The 21488-nt window shown below is 37.5% G+C and overlaps 2 protein-coding genes across 3 annotated transcripts in view; one reads left to right on the forward strand and one right to left on the reverse strand.

Moving 5' to 3' along the window:
- The window catches only part of LOC124410438 (putative phosphatidate phosphatase), a 45118-nt gene extending 37801 nt beyond the window's left edge, over positions 1 to 7317 (reverse strand). Inside the window, exon 1 of the mRNA XM_046888811.1 lies at positions 7314 to 7317. The gene's annotated coding sequence lies outside the window, so the exon portion shown is untranslated. The remainder of the gene's footprint in view (positions 1 to 7313) is intronic.
- LOC124410433 (E3 ubiquitin-protein ligase COP1-like) overlaps positions 1 to 20211 on the forward strand; it is a 58968-nt gene extending 38757 nt beyond the window's left edge. Inside the window, exons 1-4 of one of the 2 annotated variants that reach the window (XM_046888795.1) lie at positions 15718 to 15740; positions 17060 to 17175; positions 17421 to 19849; positions 19937 to 20211. In XM_046888795.1, the coding sequence (XP_046744751.1) occupies positions 17463 to 19466 (2004 nt within the window). In that variant the 5' untranslated portion in view covers positions 15718 to 15740; positions 17060 to 17175; positions 17421 to 17462 and the 3' untranslated portion in view covers positions 19467 to 19849; positions 19937 to 20211. Of the gene's footprint in view, positions 1 to 15717; positions 15741 to 17059; positions 17176 to 17420; positions 19850 to 19936 lie in introns of those variants that run through there. The other variant, XM_046888793.1, reaches the window with a different exon arrangement.
- Positions 20212 to 21488: the final 1277 nt, after the last annotated feature.

Consider the following 21488-nt stretch of genomic DNA (forward strand, 5'->3'; position numbering starts at 1 on the left):
ACATATGATCTCTGAAACAACGTGAGTTGTACGATATGTCGGTTCTCCAATAATTTTCCAAACGGTTTATCCGAATATGGCTCATGTGAATCCATAAGCCTAGAAAAATGTTCAATGTTTTGATAGTCAAAGGCTTCCATTTGGATAATCTTGTTTTCTTATTCATTATCCGATAGTTTAATATCAAGTTTCTTGCGTTTCGGTTTGTTTCAGCCACTATAGTCTTAAGCAAGTCCTTCGTAAGAAATAGTTGGAAAAAGTCGTTCGTCAGACGATAACTTCACTTTAAGTCCAGGGTATTTCCGAAACTTGTTTCTTCTTAGGTTAGGTTCTCACGTGTCGTCCCACCTTCGGGCCACGCTACTGTTTACATTATCAATTTCCCCTTCGTCCTCTGAACTCTTTGCTTCATCTCCGTAGCTTGAACCTCTTATTTCCACTTCGTCACTCGAACTAGTTTCATTGGAATCGAACTCACTTACGCTATCCACGAACTGTATTCCGCCATTCTTCTTAGCATAAGAATGGTCAACAAGGACTGAAACCATAACAGTGAATCCAGTGTTGAGACGATACGTATTTGTTGACGAGTTAGCAAAATCCGGCGTCACTCAGAGCGTCCATTCTAAATGCCGAGGCAAGACTGTTTGGCGCAGTAAAGCATCGCTCTTGACCCAACTGCTGAGCCATTTGGCCATCTGGTGGCGAACTACTTGGACTCAGCGTTCAATGGTAAGGGGTGTCCCACGTGTAATCGACCCGCCAGAAGCCGGGCCTTCTCACCATCGGTGTAAACTTTGTGATTTGTTTTTGATAGTTGTTGGTGCCTTAGTGTGTGTGATTTTTTGTCTAAAGAGTTTTATTCGATGGCATTTGGATCTCAGCAATCGACAAAATATGCATACAAACATCAACAATGCCATAGTTTGGATTAATGTAAGTATGATTCGAAGACTATAGATTACAGGTACAGTAATACAAGTTAGGCAGAAAAAAGTTTTTTCTTTTTCACTTTCTCAATCACCGGTTTAAAAACTAATCACACCCGTGCCGTTGGTGGTAACAATCGCTAAATGGTGTCGTAAAGTAATTGAATGTTGTTGGTGTCTCAGGTGAATATTTATGTACTTTTGAAAGCATGGGTTTGAGTGTTTTCTGTTTTTGAGGTTAAGGAGTCGGATTATGACTATAAAAAGTTATTTTTTCCTCGCATTCGTACATTTTTGAGTCCACGAAGTTGACGAATTTTTCCTCATTTTCTCAAATTGCCTCATCAAACAAACGTTTGGGATAAAATTTTCTTTAGAAAAATATTGTGTCATTTCCACATCCAAACACGCAATTTCAAGAATTACCGAGTCGATGTGATTCGTTATACGGTACAACTATAGCTTATATTAGAAAAATTATCAAGTTGTGTACGAAAGAGTTTCAGTTTTAAGCGAATTTTCAAGTTACGGTATGAGAAAAGATAAAAAATATCAAAGCCTCTGCGGAACCGATACAAAATTAAAAAAGAAAACAGTTTCTTCGATTTTTCGAAATTATTATAGATATTTTGCCGCACTAAATATTTCATTATTTGACAAAATTTAGTTCAGGAGCGATGATTTTTTTCTCATTTTCAATTTTCTGCAAAAGTTGTAAGTATATCATCGCTCAGACTGGAGCATCCTCTCAAATTTTAAATGTAAATTGTCTTTTTCGTGGTTTCTCAATTGCAAAGTGAATTCTTATCAATAGTTTCGACTTTAATGTACTTGGCGCGAGGTTTTTGCTCCAGAGGTGTTGATGGGAGCGATTTCACTACTTTTTATATTATAATAACTTTGATATGCGGAGAAGTGATTGAGAACAAAATCATGGTTATTCTACGATGATTTCATGGCAACATTCGATTTGTTAAACTTATCACTGATTTTATATGCAGATCTGTGTGTATTTTGCATACAACTAGGAACGATGAAGTTTTTTTTCCTTCATCGTACCTAAAGTGAGACACTTTCGTGTCTTTATTTCGATATTTGTGATTTGACTGGTTGAATATGTATCCGAATTTCGATATTATTAACAATTGCATATAAATTCAGACTCCATGACTATCAAGAAAATAATCACATTGCAATAAAAAAAAGAAAGAATAACACACATTTTGATCCTGCCCAAATCGTGATTTTGTTTGGTTGGTTTTTTGCGGTTTTCGCGGGCTTTGAAGCTTGGCATCGATGAAGATTGATAACCGAAGCAGAAGACTCGCAAATTCGCAAGGAATTAATTGGAACTTGTGCCAATTTCGCGAACCGCGTTGGTATTACGTGAATCCACATGACTCATACCTGCGATCCTTCGATCGGATAAAAAGCCATAAACGTTCCCACGCTGAGAGGAAGTTTATTACAGTCGAGAGCTAATTGCGTTTCCTATACCTACACACTGAAACGATGAACTTTATGTAGCTTTGATTTAACATTCCGTATGCATTATCTTTTTGTTCTATTTTTCAATACCGAAGAGAACAAATTTTCAGATGATCCGTTGACTGCAGGTATTTTAAAGTACTTCACAGGAATTTCCTCCAACCATTATCTCGCCAACTTAGAAATTGACTCAGTCCGAAGTGCCCACTCGGCGGCATACTTTACTTTAGTTACTAATGGCTTATGGACGATAATTCGCTTCTGGGTACGTTAATGTGTACTTGGAAGCACTGCAATATGTGCAGGTTGCGAATAATGCTCGTGATAATTCGTGCATAGCTTTCGTACTCTCTGAAGCTGCTTTTTTTTTTTTTTTTGATATCTAATTTATTTAATATGTATACGTTACTCCGTTTTATATTCGTTTCTGTTTTTTTTTTTTTTTTTTTTTATTCTATTCTAATCAGTTTCTGTATCGGTTTTTTAAGATGATCGTTACACTTGATTTGGAAATTACTGAAAATTTTCATTCTTTTCTTTGACATGTGAGAATTAGACAATTGCTGAGAAAATTCTACAACTATATATATATATATAGAATATAATTTGCAATAGGTTGAAAAAGTATAGAATATAACGTAATATTAATCTCTGAATGCATGATATAGTAATACTTAAAAGTATTTTGATAGTGATTGAATTAAGTACAAACAAATATATAATATACAAAAATCAATAATATTTTTTATTGAAAGAAATTCGATGATCCACATAATTTTAGAAACTCTCGTTCGAAAGAAAATAAAGTTAAAACGAATAAAAATAAGAAAAATCATGCGCCAAATTAATATCGAGAATCATATTGTCAAAATGCTTTTAAGTGCTACTGTACATTCTTTTTGCATTTCGATAGACAGATAAAATGTCCGATATATTTTAATATTATAGGAACGAAATCGATTTTTTTAGGATTGAAAATATCCAAGGGATTGGAAAATTATAATCTCCCTTTTTTAATCTCTAACGTGAATGAAATTTAAGATGGAATAAATTGTAACGCGTATATTTATGTTTTACGATAAATAAACTTATTGCATTTATACCGATAAAAGGAATTTCGAACAGGAAATTGTAAGCTTTTCGACGCAGCTTGTTTTATAATACGCACCATTAAAACGGACCCCATGATTTGGGTATTTTTATCCCCGAAAGTTATACGAGATGCAGGAAAAAGCGCTCGAGACTTTTCACAGCTCTTGCATGTTATATACGATAAAAATACAGCGATAAAAATTTGATCTGAATTTATCTGGCGAGAATTCAGACGCCAAGCTCGGATTTCAAGATGTTCAATCACCGCCGTTCATGTACCCTGAAGACAAAACAGTTTCGCTGTAGGTGGGATGGAGTTAAAAATTTATATAACCTAGGAAAAATAGAATAAAACGGCGATTTATATCGCCGTTATTTTCTCCCTTTAAATGATACTCGACCCTAATAAATTTTTTGGTGTAGTTGAGCGGTAACGATTTTTTTTTTTTTCTTTTTTTTTCTACTACTTCAACACTTAACTGTATCGTAGAAGACGTCGCGCACTTTCTAACACTTATTATGTGTATAAATTTCGACGGTGTTTTGTGGTAGCCTCCAACAGCTGGGCAAATAATTAATGGCTACATTTGGGCTGTTATTCAATCCAATAATACCCCTTGAGTTATGTGGCTGTGACGTTTACACGCGCATCCCACAATGCACCTACAACAAACATCAAGCGCGACTTCAAGTAAGCATTACTCGACGTTTCGTACCATTCATGGTGTATAAACACAATGACTTCGGATATTACAGTCCGGTGACTGTATAATAGAAATAAAAATTGTTTTCAAACGAGGCAAGTAACAGGCACCATTTTTTATTCAAAGCGTCACCGTCAAAGGTGAGAGGTCAACTTCCTCTCGTATCTTTGCAGTGGATCCATCTCTCGCTCTCAGTATATTGTGTTCAGAATATAAATTTTTTTTTTTTTTTAAGGATGTAAAGACAGAAAACTGGTAGCAGATGGTTGCAGCAGTTCGCTTTCATAATTTTTCATGTCTCCTTTTTTTATTACAACGCATGATAATTAACTGTGTCGTTTTATACGCAACTGGTTTGACGTCGAAGTACGAAATTAAAAATCATATCAGCGTACGCGGAAATGCAGTGCAAATAAGTCGGGAATTCGTATATGTCTGAAGGTTTGTCTCCGACTCGTCAGGTGGCGCTCCGCGCGGTCAGCAGTGACGCAAGAAGTGTCGTGGCCAATGGCAGGCGTCACATCACTTCGCGGGAAATACAAATAATCGAAAATAAACTCATCACATTACGATTCGGAGCTATCGACTCAAGGAAATCATAAACTTAATAATTGGACATAAAATTGTTGATTCTAGGAACTTGAAGAAATAGCTGGAATATTTTGAGTTTCTTAAGTGATTTCCATTGATTTCCGATTATTTCCACTGTTCTATGGGATTTTTAGCGAGTCTATCCAATCCGGTAATCACTGATGTGAATTCACCTCGAATGCTTAGTAATTATTGAAAGTCATCAGAAATCGCTTCGTACACTGGAAATGAACGAAAAATCGTACAGGGTGGAAATCAATAGAAATCCTTTGAAATCCATGTTAATAAATTAGAGTCATTAATCTGACTTCATCATCATCAAAATTTTGACATTGACTTCCTGCGTTAAACGCTTTTTTTTTAAATTTTCTTCTATCCATCATATGTTCTAGTGCGCCAAAAACATTATCGTTTTATCTTTTCCACGTGCTAACTCGGCTATTTGAGGGGTGAAATCTGACCCTAAAGCGTACCCCAAAACCACAAAGGGTGCAATCCCTGAGGGTGAAAACACTGTCGATATAGCGAATAATGAACAACAACAAAATTTTAAATCATTATCGATATCTTTTAAATAAACATCAGTTTTGGTTAGTAAACTTTAGGGGTACTTTTGACTAATTGAAACGTTTGAATCGGCACCCAAAAAAAAAAAAAAAAAAAAAGATTGTTGAGACATTGCTTGCTGGAATTGAGAGAAAGAAAACGTGACAAAAGTTCGGGTGGCCATCTAACGCGTTATAAATCTAAGAGTACCTAAGTATTCGAATCGCGTCGTGGAGGTAACAGAACATGAGAACGTCGACATAAAAGACATGCCAACCCCATTTGGTGCAACCATAGAGACCTGCAGCCCATTAATTACCGGCGCACGAGTAAACTACAAAGTGTTTTCCGAAGAGGAAATGGTCTCATTCCTTCCACCAGTTGTAGCTACCTACTGCTTTTAGATGCGTATAAATGTATATACGCTAGGGTGTCCCTTACTTAGGGTGATGACGAATTTTTGCCGCCCCACCCCTCAAATCAACTTCAAATAATTCGAAAACAATTGCATAATTTTTTGAAGATTTCTACCTCAACTCTGGGATAGTGAGCTTGGTGATTGAAGTTTCTTATGGAAATAATATGGGAAAAACTTGTTTCCTTGGTATATATTTTTTTGCAAGAGTAATAATGTTTTAAAAAATCTGTGGTGGGCATTAGTGATACTATCTGTAAAAAAATTTACATCACAATATCAGCAAATCTAGATGAATTACACTTTTTCTAAATGCAAAAAAAAAAAAAGTCAGATTTCGAGGGTGTGCAATTCGTCGAGTTTGCGTGATATGATTATGTGAATTTTTTCTCAGACAGTTGCACCATTTCTGACTAAAACCTCAGGGTTACAAATTTTTTTTAACATTATTACTTTTACAATAAAATATATACTGAGAAAAAAAGTTTTTCCTCTGTTATTTCCGTAAGAAACTTCGACCACAAAACGGACTGTCTTAAAGTTGACGTAAGAATCTGAGAAAATTAGGCAATTGTTTTCTACTTATTTGAAGCTAATTTGTCGACACCCTAATATACGCACATCATGTGCCTCGCCGGAGAGTTATTGTTTAAATTAAGAAATCCACGGTTCGTTTCACGCGTCGTTGTTATGTGGAAAGTACCGATCGGTTTTAAGGGTGAAAAACGTGATAACGTGATAAGGTTTTGATTTTAAAAAACAGGACACGTGGTAAATGAGTTTTCTTATCACAAATTTTTTAATTGTATAATATTTTTAATAGTGAATTAAATAAAAAATATGAAGTTTATACAAAAGGGAATATAGCTACGTTTTGTGGATTAAAAAAAATGAAAATAAAGTTTATTAATAATTGCTTGTAAAATATGTTTAGTTATGTCACTTTTATTAAATGTAAAATTTTTGCTATTCCGAAAATGATAACTGTATGGAATAAATAAAATGTCTTTCTGTCTTCCTCAGGCAAAGTACATACGCGATTAATACAATATACATAATATTATAATACATATTATGGCACATGACAATATACTTGCATTAAAAAATAATTCAGCAAGCAAAGAAATTATAATTTGAAATAAAAAATGAATTTATTATAAAAAAATCTACGACGTGTCCCTTTTTTCATCTTCAAAAACTGCGTGTCTCTTTTTCGAAAATCAAAACGACGCGTCTTTTTATTCCACTAACTCGACGATTTGTTCTGTTAAAGAAAAAATAAAACTTTACTCTCGTTCAGGCATTTTTTTTAATTCTCTTCTTCTTTTGTTCACTCTTGAACTTCATCATCTTGACAATCTCGACTCTACGACCTGCGTCGAATAGATCGAAAATTCTTTTTCTTTTTTACCCTTTTCTCTTTTACGAATAGTTGCTTTGTGGAGGGTCTTGAAAATTGATGGTCCCAAGGGGAATTTCTGTAAGAATTCTTACTTGAGATCCTGCGCAGTAGATTAAACCAAAGATTCTCTCTTTGGTTGGCTTCACCACCGATTCTCCATCCGACTTCTTTCTTTCTTTTCGTCACCCTGCGATATTTCGACCCCTAGGAAATTCCAAACAGATTATTGTTTCAGTGTCTCCCTGCAACTTCTCTTCATTCAATTATTCTCTAATATACCCTCCAGTTTACTTTTGGTAGGAGCAAGAAACCGTCTACATTTTTGTATATTTTCATTATCTTTTAGCTCAGTGAATGAAGAAAACGCGACGACGCTCGTTCTTCGTAAAATTGTATCATCTTGATAAGCACCAGGCGTGTGAAATTTACTCACGATATATACATATACGTATGGGGCATTCCAGTTATCTCGACGATTTTTTTTTCTCGTCACGCTGATTTTTCTTTAGTTACTTTTCGACAAAAAAAAAAAAAAAAAAAAACGTACGCATTTATCAAAAACAAATTATTTTCTATCCTATTCCGTTTTAACAATTTTCAAAGTAGAATTATTTTTTTTCATTTTGATTGCTATCTCATAATGGGAAAATCATTTTTCGACTTTTTTTTTATTGCTATGAAACTGTGAAAAATATGTTTTTATTCATAAAAAAGTAGTAAGTAAACGGTTAACGTTGTTTATGCTATTATTTATTAATTATTAAATAATAGCCGCTCGGTTATAGCTGGAATGCCCCATATATATACATTTGAACTAGGTATACATATATTCTACATGAAACCTTGCTTTATTTACGGGACAGCTTAGTGCGTAGCGTGTATAGCAACTTTTTTGCATAGCTTCAATACGCTCTCAGATATTTACAATAATAACTAGAGCAGTAAAATTTTTTATCAACAATGTCATGACGACGTAGCATTTATACCAAATATAAACATCATGTTTGTAAAAACTCACTTTATTTATTGCGTTACATTTTGTTGAAGTTTTTTTTTTTTTTTGATTTTTTTTTTTTTTACCGCGTAGAGATGAAATCCTGAAAGGTATTATAACGAATTTGAATTTAATAACCTTTTATCAATTAATTATGAATACCTACATTTCCTTCATTGATTCAAACACTCAATGATTATATTTACTAAGCATGGAAACATAAAATTTTTTACCCAATTTTACTAGACTATGAAATGAACTGCAAACCAATATTGTCCAAATCGTTGATTGTGAATTGATACAGTTTAATTAAACGTCGAAGAGGATAGTTTGGTTTGAGATTTATGATCGACGAGGTCTGAAAAATTTAAGAACCTTAGAAAATCTGTTATTTGTTCGCTCAGCGAAAGCAGCTATAAACGAATCAATTCGACCCCCCCCCCCCCCCCCGTTGTTCATCTGCCCCGAATCGCTTCATCGCTTAATTGTTTTAATTACAGGTATAATACGCGAATGTATACGATGTGCGATTACTCAAGCTTAGCACACACCTTGATTCAAGTTTGCAATAAATTTATCCGACGAGGATGGGCGCACTATAAAATTACAGACACCTTATCGCCCGCGGGTTGACTCTGCGAATGATATATTAACGGAACGGTATAAAAAACCGGTAAGAAAATAAGGTAATAATAATACTAATAATAATAAAAAAAAAACCACAGCCCACATCATATGCAGCTATTTTTTCCAGCAGAGTTTTTTCTTCTTCCTTTTTTCAACAATGCAACAGCTGCGTAACAATGTGATATAAATTTTCAAGCCTGACAACTTTATATCGAGTTGCAATCTATCTGGTGGTGTAACATCTTGTAAAGCAAATAGTTAGATGTGTGAGTTTTATCCAGTCGATAATTTAATCAGTGCATCTAAATGGGCTTAATTTCATATGTGACGTCGATCTGCGTAGTCATCAAGTATATAAATTTTGCTTACGAATTTATTTCTTGGAACGGTGATGAATCGTCTCGGAAACGAATGTTAATCTGAAAAAAATTTGCAAAACTCATGAAAAATTCTGCAAATTTGACGCATACTTGTATTTTTTTGAGGAGAAATTGGATACAAGTTTTTTTTTTTAGTGTTTGACCGGAAATCGTAAACGGATTTTCGATTCTTCTTCTAGTTTTGGCCGAAACTTGTGTAGTTAAGTTTAAATTTCATTATACACTGAAATCTAGTGTTTCTTCTACCTTTGTTGAACGGATTATTCGATCAGATTGCATAAAAGATTTCAATTTATTGGAAAATCACACTGTATTTGGAATGCAATGAAGGTAAAAAATTGATTTCGAACACATATCTGAAACCGAAACTTTGGATAGTTTTTTTTATTCCTTAATATAAACGTTTCGTTTGAACATTTCGCAATATTGATAAAGTCATGAATTTTGAGTCTTGCGTTTTTTTTTTTAATTCACACACTCCAGTGTTTTTCAATAAAACCTGGAAACGTCAGAGTATTTAAAGGGGGTTATGGAAAACCTAGAATCTTCAGGAGATTTTTAATTTCGTTATGGAAAAACACTGAAAATATCAGTTTTCTATCATAAGAACTAGAAGTCATTTTTTGAGGTAACAAGTTTACTTTTTTCGTCGAAGAACTTTTTGTTCATTATTTTTTTCGATAATTCCAATTGAATTTGTCACGATTTACGTTTTAGTAATTTACTAGAACTGGGAAAATGTCAGGGAAAACTAGGTCTTAGCTCCTCAAAAACCTGGAAACGTGTCGGAAATTTTTTTCCCAAAAATTTGTAGCCACCCTGTATATTTATTTGAATAAAATTGCAGCAGAAGCTTAGGAATTTGAAGTAAAGAATTGTTACCAGGTTGGCCACACGCGTCAGGATTAATCAACACCGTAATTTTGGCTGCCTGGCGCCACCCGCACGTCATCGCCTCGATGCTTTAAAAATGGAAAAAACAGCCGAACCAGTCGGTTGGGTTCCACGCGAGCTGCATTTGGGAGGCGCGTTGAAAAAGGATCGTCTAATGATTATTTGTTTAAAATTTTCTGCGCTTCTTCTTCCCACCTGGTTTTATTATGCTCTCTGGGTATATAATTGAAACGAACCTTGTGTTATACGTGTAAAAGACAGCGAAAAGTTGTGTGCTAATTTTTTTTTTCCTCTCAGCTCCGGATCCCACGTGCAATTTAAACGTGCAATTTATAACTGGGTCTTCTCTTTCATACGAAACTCGGTCACGCTAACAACGCCAGATTGAATCCATTGATGGTACATTGATGATAATTTCTAAATTTATAACGTCACGAAAATTTGACGCTGTGAAATCGGTAAATTTTTATCCAGTTTTTCCATTTTTTTTTTTCCAAACGAAAAATTACAAAACTGATTATTTATTAGCCGTTGAATGTAGAGCAGATTTTATTCGTTGCGATGTGTGAGGGAAATTATTTTTATTTATTTTTTTTTTCTGGAAATCGATTCGAAATGGTATCAAAGAAAGAAAAAATTAATCAGTATATATATACAATATTAAACACTAATTTTGTAAAGATAATAATGTTAAATGACATTATTTTTATTAGATTATCAAACTTCCTTGTGCAATGACGAATCCTACGCTAGGAAAAACTCAGAAGCAGTAATTGCATTGTGGCTGCACTATTTCCTTGAAGTTTGATCCGTGAAATTTTATCTTCTGAGTCACGTTCGCCAGTTTCTGGGATCTTTGAACATAAACCGCGGAACTTACGGAGCTAGCCGCGATGGCTTCAGGCGCAAAACGCTGCGCAAGAGCTGTCAAAAGTCGTAAAAATGCGCTGCTGAAGCGTGTATAATGCGCGCAGATATGCGCCATGCACATCATCTACGCTTACGGTAGAAACCAGACTCACTCGACTGGTTCCGCGTCGATTCTGAGGCGCCGAAAACTTCTGCGCATCTTACTGCGCACGACGCGTATCTAGAGTGGGGGGCACTGAAGAAACTGCTGCAGCGTGGCGAGGTTCGACTGTAGTCACTTGCTGCTTTTAGGACTAAGACCACGGAAGACGTGACTTCGTCAGGATCTGAGTGACTCGGAATTTTATTTATGATAAAATTTGAACTACTGAGAAATTAAATAGCAAGTCTTCGTCGTTTGCGTTAAAAAAAATTGCGTTATTACTACACTCTCGCATGGAATGTCTAAAAAAAAGTCTACCGAAATTACCGTTTTCCTGTTTTACCTGCAGACGATTCAAAAGATAAAAAAGATTGTTTAATTTTTAAACTATTATATGTACATTAATTTCTGATGAATGGAGTTGGTGATGACCTTGGATAGTAGATTACAAATGAAAGTTTAGATTACGTGTAATTTTATAGTGCATGAATATACAGTACAATATAAACCCCCTTCACTAACAGTTTTGCAGACCTTTTTCTTGTACCAAAAATTGATCATTCGTTCAATTGATCCTGGAAGAAAAACTTTGGCCACCCTGGTTAATGCAGAGCCACCTGCATACCCTTCATGAATGCTCACAAACGGACTCGTGAAATGTTACGTGGCTGCTTGACAGCCTTCGCAGACTTGGTTAGACGGCCAGACAGCCAGGACAGACTGATAGGCAGACAGGGCAATCAAGTAGTTTGCGTAGCAGAGTTGATGTGCCTACCAAAGGCCCAAGGAAAGGTGGATCGAGGCTGCAGAAGGGCTTCTTCTTCGTCTTCTTCTTCTTCCGCCTCTTCTTCTTGGCTCCTTTTTTTTGTCTGCTTCAAATATTTCATTTAATTTTATTTTCTTTCCTTGTTACGTTCGTTGTTTTCTTTCTCTTCTCCCTCCTTCTTTTCCTTCGTCTTCCTCGCAACTCGCCTCTGATGCCCAAAGTGAATTTAAATTGGGCCTTGGTTGTGTGCTGCATGCGCACGGAATTCAATCCTGTATTAAATTATACGCCCCAGAAAGTGGGCATCGTTGTTCTGGAGGCCTGTGCAGGACGAGGGAAGGAAGGGAAGAAAGGGAAGAGCATTGTTACTAAACCGCTATAATGAAACCGGTGCTCCAAACGTGCAGCCTGCTGCAAACTGCAGATACGGATTCGTACTTGTGCATTCGGAATTTGAAAATATTCACATATCTTATTACTTCGGCGATTAATCGATGATAATTTTCAGATATTCAAAGGTTTATTCAACGTTTCAGCAAGATTCTTTTACTGTTCTTATAAAAAAAAGTAGATTAATTAATCAACTATACATTTGTATTAATTGTTTTTATAATTAATCAATTTATCGAAAGAATTATAAATTTAATGGGCCAATTAATCCATTAATTGAAAAACAATAAATTGATAGGTTCAGTTAATGGTTTATCCCAAAAACGATTATTGGAGAGAATGATCCATGAGAAATTAAAACAATGATTCGGAATCTATGATTAATCGAATTATGGCAAAGTCCCAATCAATAGAGAAAGAAGCACAGGTTTATTCTACAATAATTTGCAAATATGTATTTGTCGTTTCAGTTTTTGTTCCCCTGGGTCTCCTTTTTTATTTCAACTAAAATCGAAAAAGACGTTTTAAATAGCTGCACGATAAAAGACCTGAAATTCTTTGTTCCGCTTAATATCATTGTTATTTATTCAAACTTTTAATTACAACTAATTTTCAAAATTGTCAAGAAAGTATGTGAATTATCTTCAATACCTTTTCATTTTCTTTTCTTTTTTTTTTTTTTGTACAACAAACAAATTTTCAAACAGTGCCTAAACTCTGCGAACAATTATTACTCGACAGGAATAAAATGTTTTTTAATGTTATTTAATACCGCCGAATCAATTTTTTCAGCAATGAGTAACAGAATAAATATACGAAGAAAATAATAATCATTCATTTCGAGTTTGAAAATGGTAAAAAGATTGTGATCGAAAGAATAAAATTCTAAAAAATGAAATAAAAACCACGACATCTTGAGAATTGGTATCATGAGGTTTTTGGCTCGCTAATCACGAATCTAAGGTCAAATTTTCAAAACTGAAATTCGGCGTATTCAATAAACTGACAAAAAATACAAAAAAAAAAATTGATTCTTAGTGAAATTTGGGATTCATTGGTTTGTTGGGTGGCTGATCACAAATCTGAAGTCAGCTTACGGAATTCAAAATGGTGATCAATTATGATGTGAAAATAATCTAAAAAATATTTCGATTTACGGAGAAATTGATCAGAATTCCAAAATTTGTAACGGTGGATCCATAATCGTGGTTCAAAACAAAAAAAATCGTCATATTTCCATGTAATATGCTATTCGAGAGCTTTAAAATAGTTAATCACGAATCTGAATTTATCTTTCGAAATTCGAATTAGATAATATTCTTTTTTGTCTTTGCGAACTTGGAAACTGCGGTGCGAAAACGGGACAACCAATCGAATGTAAAAAATTACGATAATAAAAAATCAAGATTAATTTACAGAATAGTAAAAATCTTCGCTTATTCTGAACCCAAAAATTCGATTCGATCATTAACTCTAAAATATCGACCCTCGATGATTCCGGATTTTTCATCTCAAAATTGATAATCCGAGCAGCTGCTGCTGCTGCTGCATATGTACCAACAATCCTCGTCATTGACAACGCGAGCAGACAATCGGCAGGGGAAAATTTGGCCAAATGTTTTTCTCCGCATCTGCAACAACTATACTGTATAAAAGCGTAGATCATTGCGTTCCTAACTTCAATGCGACGCTGTTCAACACTGACGCATTGTATGGGCACAAAAGATAATAACAATGATCGTTTTAGCCTGTCTGGTGTGACTTTGGGGTCTATGGGTTTCCCGTATCGTCCGCGAAAGCAACCCTCGCTAGTAATTACACCCCATTGCACACAACCGTAAGCATGGGATCTCATAGGGGACAATTGGGCGGAACCGATAATTTTACAATGATGATTCGACACTCCGGCTGTATCCGAGATTTCACACTACGTTTCATCGTGTTACCCTTATTATGATTATTCTTCTTATCGTCAACGGTGTTCCTCTCATGCAGTTAGAAGTGTGACGTTTAAGTGGGCTTAAAGCTATTACGCTCGGTAGTAAATTGTTGAGATTTATAACACTCCATAAATTTCATTTTCTTATTGACTACGAGGAAATTATTGCCAAGTGAGCAATTAACGTTGAAGAACGCTCGACGTCGACGTAAAGTCGCGATATTTAGCAAGTCTAGAACTGACTGAAAATCGCTTGATCGTCATTTTAAGGGGGTATTCTGGTCTAGAATGCCTAAAATTCACGAAATGGCGTCGACATAAAAAAAAACATTTTTTTTACCTCCCTTTTTTTAACATTTTCGAATTTTTTTAAAATACTTTAAATTAAAATTTTCCAAAATCCAAGGCAGGAGCGATAGAGAGAGATATAAAAAAGATTTTCATCAAATTTCAAAAGAATCGGTCAGGTAGAACTTGAGATATCGTGACAACCACGTCGAAAAAAGTAGTTTTGAGAAAAACGCGTCTAAAGTTTGAGAAACGATTTGAATAGAATAACTCAGATATTTAATACTCACTTTGGATTAATCGGCGATCCCAGATCCATACATTGGGCCTTCTTCTTTCTCATAAGCAATGTCTTGCGAAGTTCTTTCTGCAAACCGAGCTGTTCTGCCTTCTTTTGAAAAAGCAGAAGCTCGCAGTTCAGAGCGATCAATTCTAACTTCGTTACGTCTGTAAATCCGCTGTATCTTCGGAAATAATTTGAATTTTGAAAAATCCGTTTAAGGGCATATTTTTGAGGGTTCCACCTTTGAAAACATGCAAAAAAAATCGATTTTTTTCAAATTTCTAGACCAGAATACCCCCTTAATGGTTTGTCATATTAACGCTATACTAAATTCTAACTTCTTCGTCATTAGTGTCATTGCAAGAATGTCAAAAAATTGCAGTAATATTGCAATATGTTAATACGAAATATGATTAGTAAAAAATACATAAGTAATGCAAAAAGTGGTTGATATTGAAAAATAATTGATTGTGATCATTAAAAATTGAATATCTCGCCAATGAGATGGATCAGCAAGGATTTTTTGCGTCTACGAATAGGCTGGAAACTATCTGCAGGCACAATTTTTGCATACATTTTTTTGTCAGACCTGCCAGGTCAGAATTGTAGCTGTGAAAATTCAGGGTTAGGTATCGATTCCCGGGTGAAAGGCTTGCTTTAGTGATCGGGTGTGTCCCGAGTTTGCGCTCTAGTTTTCTCCGGGTTCCTGCTGATACGTATACCTACGTAGATATAATTCCAGACGACACTCGACTAGCTCCAGGAGTAACTTTCGGTGGCGAGTTTTGCGCATCTACCATGATGCACCACGTGGTATCGCGCCGTTTGCATCCGGGTGCGGAAAAATCAACGCGAAAACAATTGCAACGACGAATCGGAAAATTTGAATCGGGAAAAAAATTCCCTTCACGGAATCCGCTATTCGCGGTTCTTCCTCGTTTCTTCCTTCCGATTTTTCGAAATCTGGAAAAACCTTTCGCCAATCTTCTACGTTTTCAAGGTACGACGCAAATTTTAACGTATTAAACGTAGTTCTCTGAACTGTGCTGCATATTTCGTTTCGTAACATTTCTCGCGTGTTATTTCTGCATTTTCGTCAAGTTTGTCGCATTTTTTATACTTTCATTTTACATTAATCTCGCACCATTCCTATATTTACTGATTGAAATGAGGAAGATGGTTTTTGTTTCTCCTAAATTTTGTAGTAGGTGTTTCAAAAATTTGACTCTGACCTAAAATTCTGTTTTCCTAAAAGATCGCGAATTTTGAAGATAAAAAAAAATCGAACTATTCTTTTACTAATTATGAAAATCACAATTAGTCGTGTATAATTCGTTTTACCCTTTACAGGATGATTATAGATATAATTATTCTGTGAAACTCTGAACTGGGTCAAAAAATTTTTTGTCCCGCGTTTTTTTCTCTCTCTCTCTCTTAAAATGAAACATTTTAATAGTATGAATATCGCTTATTACTGTAACGAGATGCCAAGATTAAGCGTGTACTTGCTTCTCGCGTTTTCATTGCATGTAAAGTAATTTTTTTGCAACTATAATTACGCTACCTTCATGTGTACGTACAGGGTATACTTGTGATGTTATATATCTCGACGTTAGCTTAAGCGTGCGGCAGAAACAAGAAATGCAGATTCGTATTATAGAGCCGTGGGAATTCAGAGAGTCTGTCAAATCAAAGCCAGAGTCATAAAACTTCAACCCACGCAATCTACAGGGTGTTTAAAAATCGTATCCAAGTGCTCGATGTCTTCCATGTTTTTCTGTTTACGATTAAGGGGGGACTACAGTGAAAATTTAATAATATCGAGTTTTTGATTTTTGAAACGACTGAAAAGGATTTCATCGAAAATTCCTCCCAAAAGAATTTAGGTTATGGTAGTATGTGTACAACTTTGAAACGATTTAAAATGAATTATGACATATAAGCTTTTGTCTATAGTTCCAGTATCTCCTATTTTTGTATTTTTAAACAGGTCTCCGCAGTTTACGAATATAATAATTTGTTAAATAATTGATCTATTATTATATCGTAATTAAATGAATAAAAAATACCGATTCGTGGCCAACGAAACTTCGTTTATGAATTCAATGAATAACTTTTTTCAAATGTATTTAAAAAAAAAATTTTGGAATTCTAAACCTAGAAGAATGTCTAACGCTTATCGCTTTCGAAGAATAATTATCATTTTCGTCCCATCGGTGCATGGATATGCCCGTTTCATCTACGAAGGCTAATCTCTTTCTCCACACAATGAATTATACATCCTCGACTTAATCAGACACTTACATTTTTTTGTTTCAGAAAAATTGTGAGCACAAGTCCATTCGGAGTGATAAGGTAAACCGCCGAGAGCTGGAGACTGACGTCTGATTGCTGCATGCAGTCATCCATTTGGAGATCTTATCCGAGAGAGAAAGGTAAATAGGCATAAATGCATAAACCAACGCGTCGGTCGGGAAAGGTCCCAATTTAAATTCCGCCCTCCGGAGTATGTAGTATATTTTTATAAGCCGAATTAATTACGTCGACGTCGTCGTCGTCGTCGAGGTGCTCGCGGGAAGTTATTAAAATACAAATGTGACCGCGCATTAAGCAAATACGCCCGAAAGTTTCTCTCCCCAAGTCTCTCTCTGAACAGCAAATCTCTCTTTAAATATTTCAGATAACGAAAAGCTAAGCCAAAAAATAAAGAGAAAGAAGCGCAATGGCGTCCGAGGAGGGTCCCAACTTGTCGGGGACCCGAAGCGGGGCCCGAACGACCCTGAAACGGCCCCTCAACGCGTCTAACGTGATGCAGGGGATCGGCGGCACCCTGGAGGACAAGAGCAGTGACTATCTCTGCCCGATATGCTTCGAGGTGATAAACGAGGCCCACATAACGCGGTGCGGCCACACCTTTTGCTATCGCTGCATAGTGCGATCGTTGGAAGTGAGCTCGAGGTGCCCCAAATGCACCTTCGCCCTGAGCCAGCAGGACGTTTTCCCGAATTTCCTGCTCAACGAGCTCATCGCCAAGTACAAAACGCGGTTACGGGGAGTCGCGGAGTTGCGACGAGGACGCGGGGACTCATGGATCAACGGCGACGAGGTAGGATCCTCGTCTTTCACTCCGTCGAACGATGGTCTGCGCGACTTCGTAGCGTCGGAAAGCGCTCATCTTAGCCTCTCCGACGTGAACGTGATGCTGGAGGTCCTTACGCAGAAGAAACTGCTCCTGGAGGCGGAGTCTTGCGCCTCGCAGAACAAGCTTCTCCACGAATTCCTCAAACATCTTCTCCGTCGAAAGGAGGAACAGCGGAACCAGCTGACGAAAGAAGTCGCGCTGATCAAGCGTGACATGGTCGAGGTCGAGAAGGTTCTCAGAGACATTCAGAGCCGGTGTCCTCGCGTCGAGGACCTTAACGCTTCCAGCGAAACGGACACCGCTCAGGTCTCGGCGATAAAGAAAGAGATGATCAGTCTCCTGGGGATGATCGACTCCGCGATGCAGGGCGAAGGTGGGGACGAGGCTTTTCCTGCTGTTGCAGCGCGGACGACAACCGGCTCGGTTCTTGCACTGAGGAGAAAGCGGATGCACGCGCACTTCGACGATTTCGTCAAGTGCTACTTCGATTCACAGGCCAAGGAGCTCCACTTTGGAAGGGATAAAGCGGCGGCCGCAGAGAGCCAAGGATCCTCTTCGGGGCTGAACGTCTTCAGGGAGAACCTGATAAAGTTCTCGAGGTACAGCGCACTGCGTCAACTCGCAACGCTCAACTACTCCTCGGATATATTCAACAGCTCGACCATCGTCTCGAGCATTGAATTCGACAAGGACAGTGACTTCTTTGCGATCGCCGGTGTCACGAAGCGGATAAAGGTCTTCGACTACGGGGCTGTGATCCGTGACGCGGTCGACATCCATTATCCCTGCGTCGAGATGGTATCGAGCTCTAAGATATCCTGCATATCGTGGAACTCGTACCACAAAGCTCTGCTCGCCTCGTCAGACTACGAGGGCACCGTTACCGTCTGGGATGCTGAGACTGGTCAACGTACCAAGGCTTTTCAGGAGCACGAAAAGCGGTGCTGGTCTGTAGACTTCAACGATGTTGATACCCGGCTGATAGCTTCCGGCTCTGACGACGCCCGCGTGAAGCTCTGGTCCCTTAACGTCGACCATTCTGTCGCCTCTTTGGAAGCCAAGGCGAACGTCTGCTGCGTCAAGTTCAACCCTCGAAGCTCCTGTCACCTGGCCTTCGGCTCCGCGGATCATTGCGTGCACTATTATGACCTCAGGAACATGAAGGAACCGCTCTGTGTGTTCAAGGGTCACCGGAAGGCCGTGTCTTACGTCAAGTTCGTTAACGGTGAGAATATCGTTTCGGCAAGTACCGACTCGCAGCTCAAGATGTGGAACGTTAACAGTCCTCACTGCCTTAGATCCTTCGTAGGGCACGTTAACGAAAAGAACTTCGTTGGCTTGGCGACAGATGGCGATTACGTCGCATGTGGATCGGAGAACAACGCGCTCTATGTTTATTACAAGGGACTATCGCGGCAGCTCTTCTCCTACAAGTTTGACGCAGCCAGGAGTGTTCTTGAACTCCAGGAACGCAAGGAGGAGGAGACCAACGAGTTTGTTTCGGCCGTATGCTGGCGGCAGATGTCGAATGTTGTCGTGGCAGCCAATTCTCAGGGGATCATTAAGATCCTCGAACTTGTCTGACCGACTTCCGGCAGACCCTGATGTGCCGCCGCCATTGTCGCAACTTTACGGTCCGGATTACACGGATTTTACGTCAAATCTGGGATCGAAGGCAAGAATAATTGACGCAAGTAGGCTGCCTGGCGTGCGGGACAATTTTCGGAGTGATTGGACCATCCATTGGTCGCTCAAGGACTTTCGGAGATACTTTTACGGACTCGAAACAGGAGCTTGATAACGGTGGAGACAAGTTTTTTATGTTCACTAACGATGGCTAAACCTCGAATTAACTGTGGCGTAAACGGATATGATGAGTCTTGCAGGTTATTCGTTTAGGAATCGACTTGCCAAGCAATGAATCACCTGGAAAACCGCGGAAAGAGTTAAATCTCTGGAAGAAAAAGGTGAATAATCAATGGTGGTTCATTTTGTTGTCCAAAACAAATATACTTGATGTATATCTAGAAAATTAATTTTTTGTTAAACTTTAGCAGGTGATACATCTCATTCAACGACACTATAGAGTTTCTTTTATCATGGGGCCGGAAACCCGACGAAGATTTCTCCAATGAATCTGCACAAGAATACGACAACGAGAAATGAAAATGACGGAGCAGAAAAGAAGAGGAAAGGAGAACATGAAATTCTTGATATTGAGAATCCGTATAATCGTATTCATAAAATGGTAAAGCAATATTCAACGAAATACTTGTAGTTATTAAGTATGTATTATAATACATGCTTGTAAAAATTATTTTTCGAAATTTGTCCTTGACTTAGGAAAAAGAAGAGTAAAAAAAAAAAAAAAAAAATTCAAAATGAAATGAAAGAATGAATTGAGTTAAAATCAAAAGTATTAAATATTATTTAATCGCTTTCTTGTATTTTCAATCGGCGTAACGCTTTCTGTATGCAATACTTGACGTACGTCATTTGCGAACTGAATCACAATGCTGATAATTTTTTTCCTCAAGAGAACATACTCGGATCGTTGTTCTTCTCGGTTTTTTAGACATGTCAAGCATAAAGGAAAAAAAAAAAAAAAACGTTTCAGTGAAACAAGATCGCGTCTCTGCATCAATTTAGTTTCCTTCTTTTTTTTCCTCACCGATTTTTGTCCGGGTTTTGATTTACGCCGAGAAATAAGCACTCTGCCTTCGTCTCTTGCCATACACGAAATTTGCAAAACAGCTTGGCGTGGAAGAAAATACCAGTATTTATCACTCGCCCTGTGTAATATAGATAGCAAACAAGACACCGACGCGAAACGCTCCTGCAATTTCGCGTGTATAATTACCTCGGTATACAACAGAGATTGGCTCAAACTCACATCCATAAAATCTTATATATTCGCAAGGATTGAACCACATCTTTGGCAACAGTCCTCGTATCGAAGGAGATGCATAAAAGTAAAGGTGCGGATAAAATAAAGGTATATACTTTATTTCGAAATTGCGTGTTTCGTGGCCAGCTGCAGGGTCGGAGGGATATGATATGGTATGTAAATGCAAAACACACGTAAATGCAAAACCCACGCGAGGCATTCGCGAATCAAGGATAATTCGCCTACAGCGGTTCAACAGCGCCACGCCTGCGCCTGCCTGCTGCACTCACAAGCTGGCTGAAGTGATTCTACCCCCGGGCACGTTGCAGGGACAGGGCTAATTTACTCTCATTCTCTTGGAAGCTGAACGAATTGGAAATACACGTGAAAAATTCATCCGATTACGTTTCATTCGCACGGTTTAACGCGATGTAGCAGTCCTACCCTTACCGACCGAGCGAACTCGTCCCTTTTCTTCCTACATATTAAATAAACAAACGAACGGAATGGGTCGAGCGTTCCAACCAAGGAACGCTCAGTCGGTACAGCCGAGCGCCCAGCTGATCGTGAGAGCAACTTTTATTTATGAAATTATTGTAATCACTAGTTTTCATCTAGCGGTCTCAATATTGCTTGAAAACAGTCTCACGTTGGCTCATTTTGCTTCTCATTCTTTTTGCTCGAGTGGAAACTTAAATGCGAGAAACGTGAGAATAGCG

Source organism: Diprion similis, chromosome 9 (genome assembly GCF_021155765.1).
Source record: "Diprion similis isolate iyDipSimi1 chromosome 9, iyDipSimi1.1, whole genome shotgun sequence".
Lineage (NCBI taxonomy): Eukaryota > Metazoa > Arthropoda > Insecta > Hymenoptera > Diprionidae > Diprion > Diprion similis.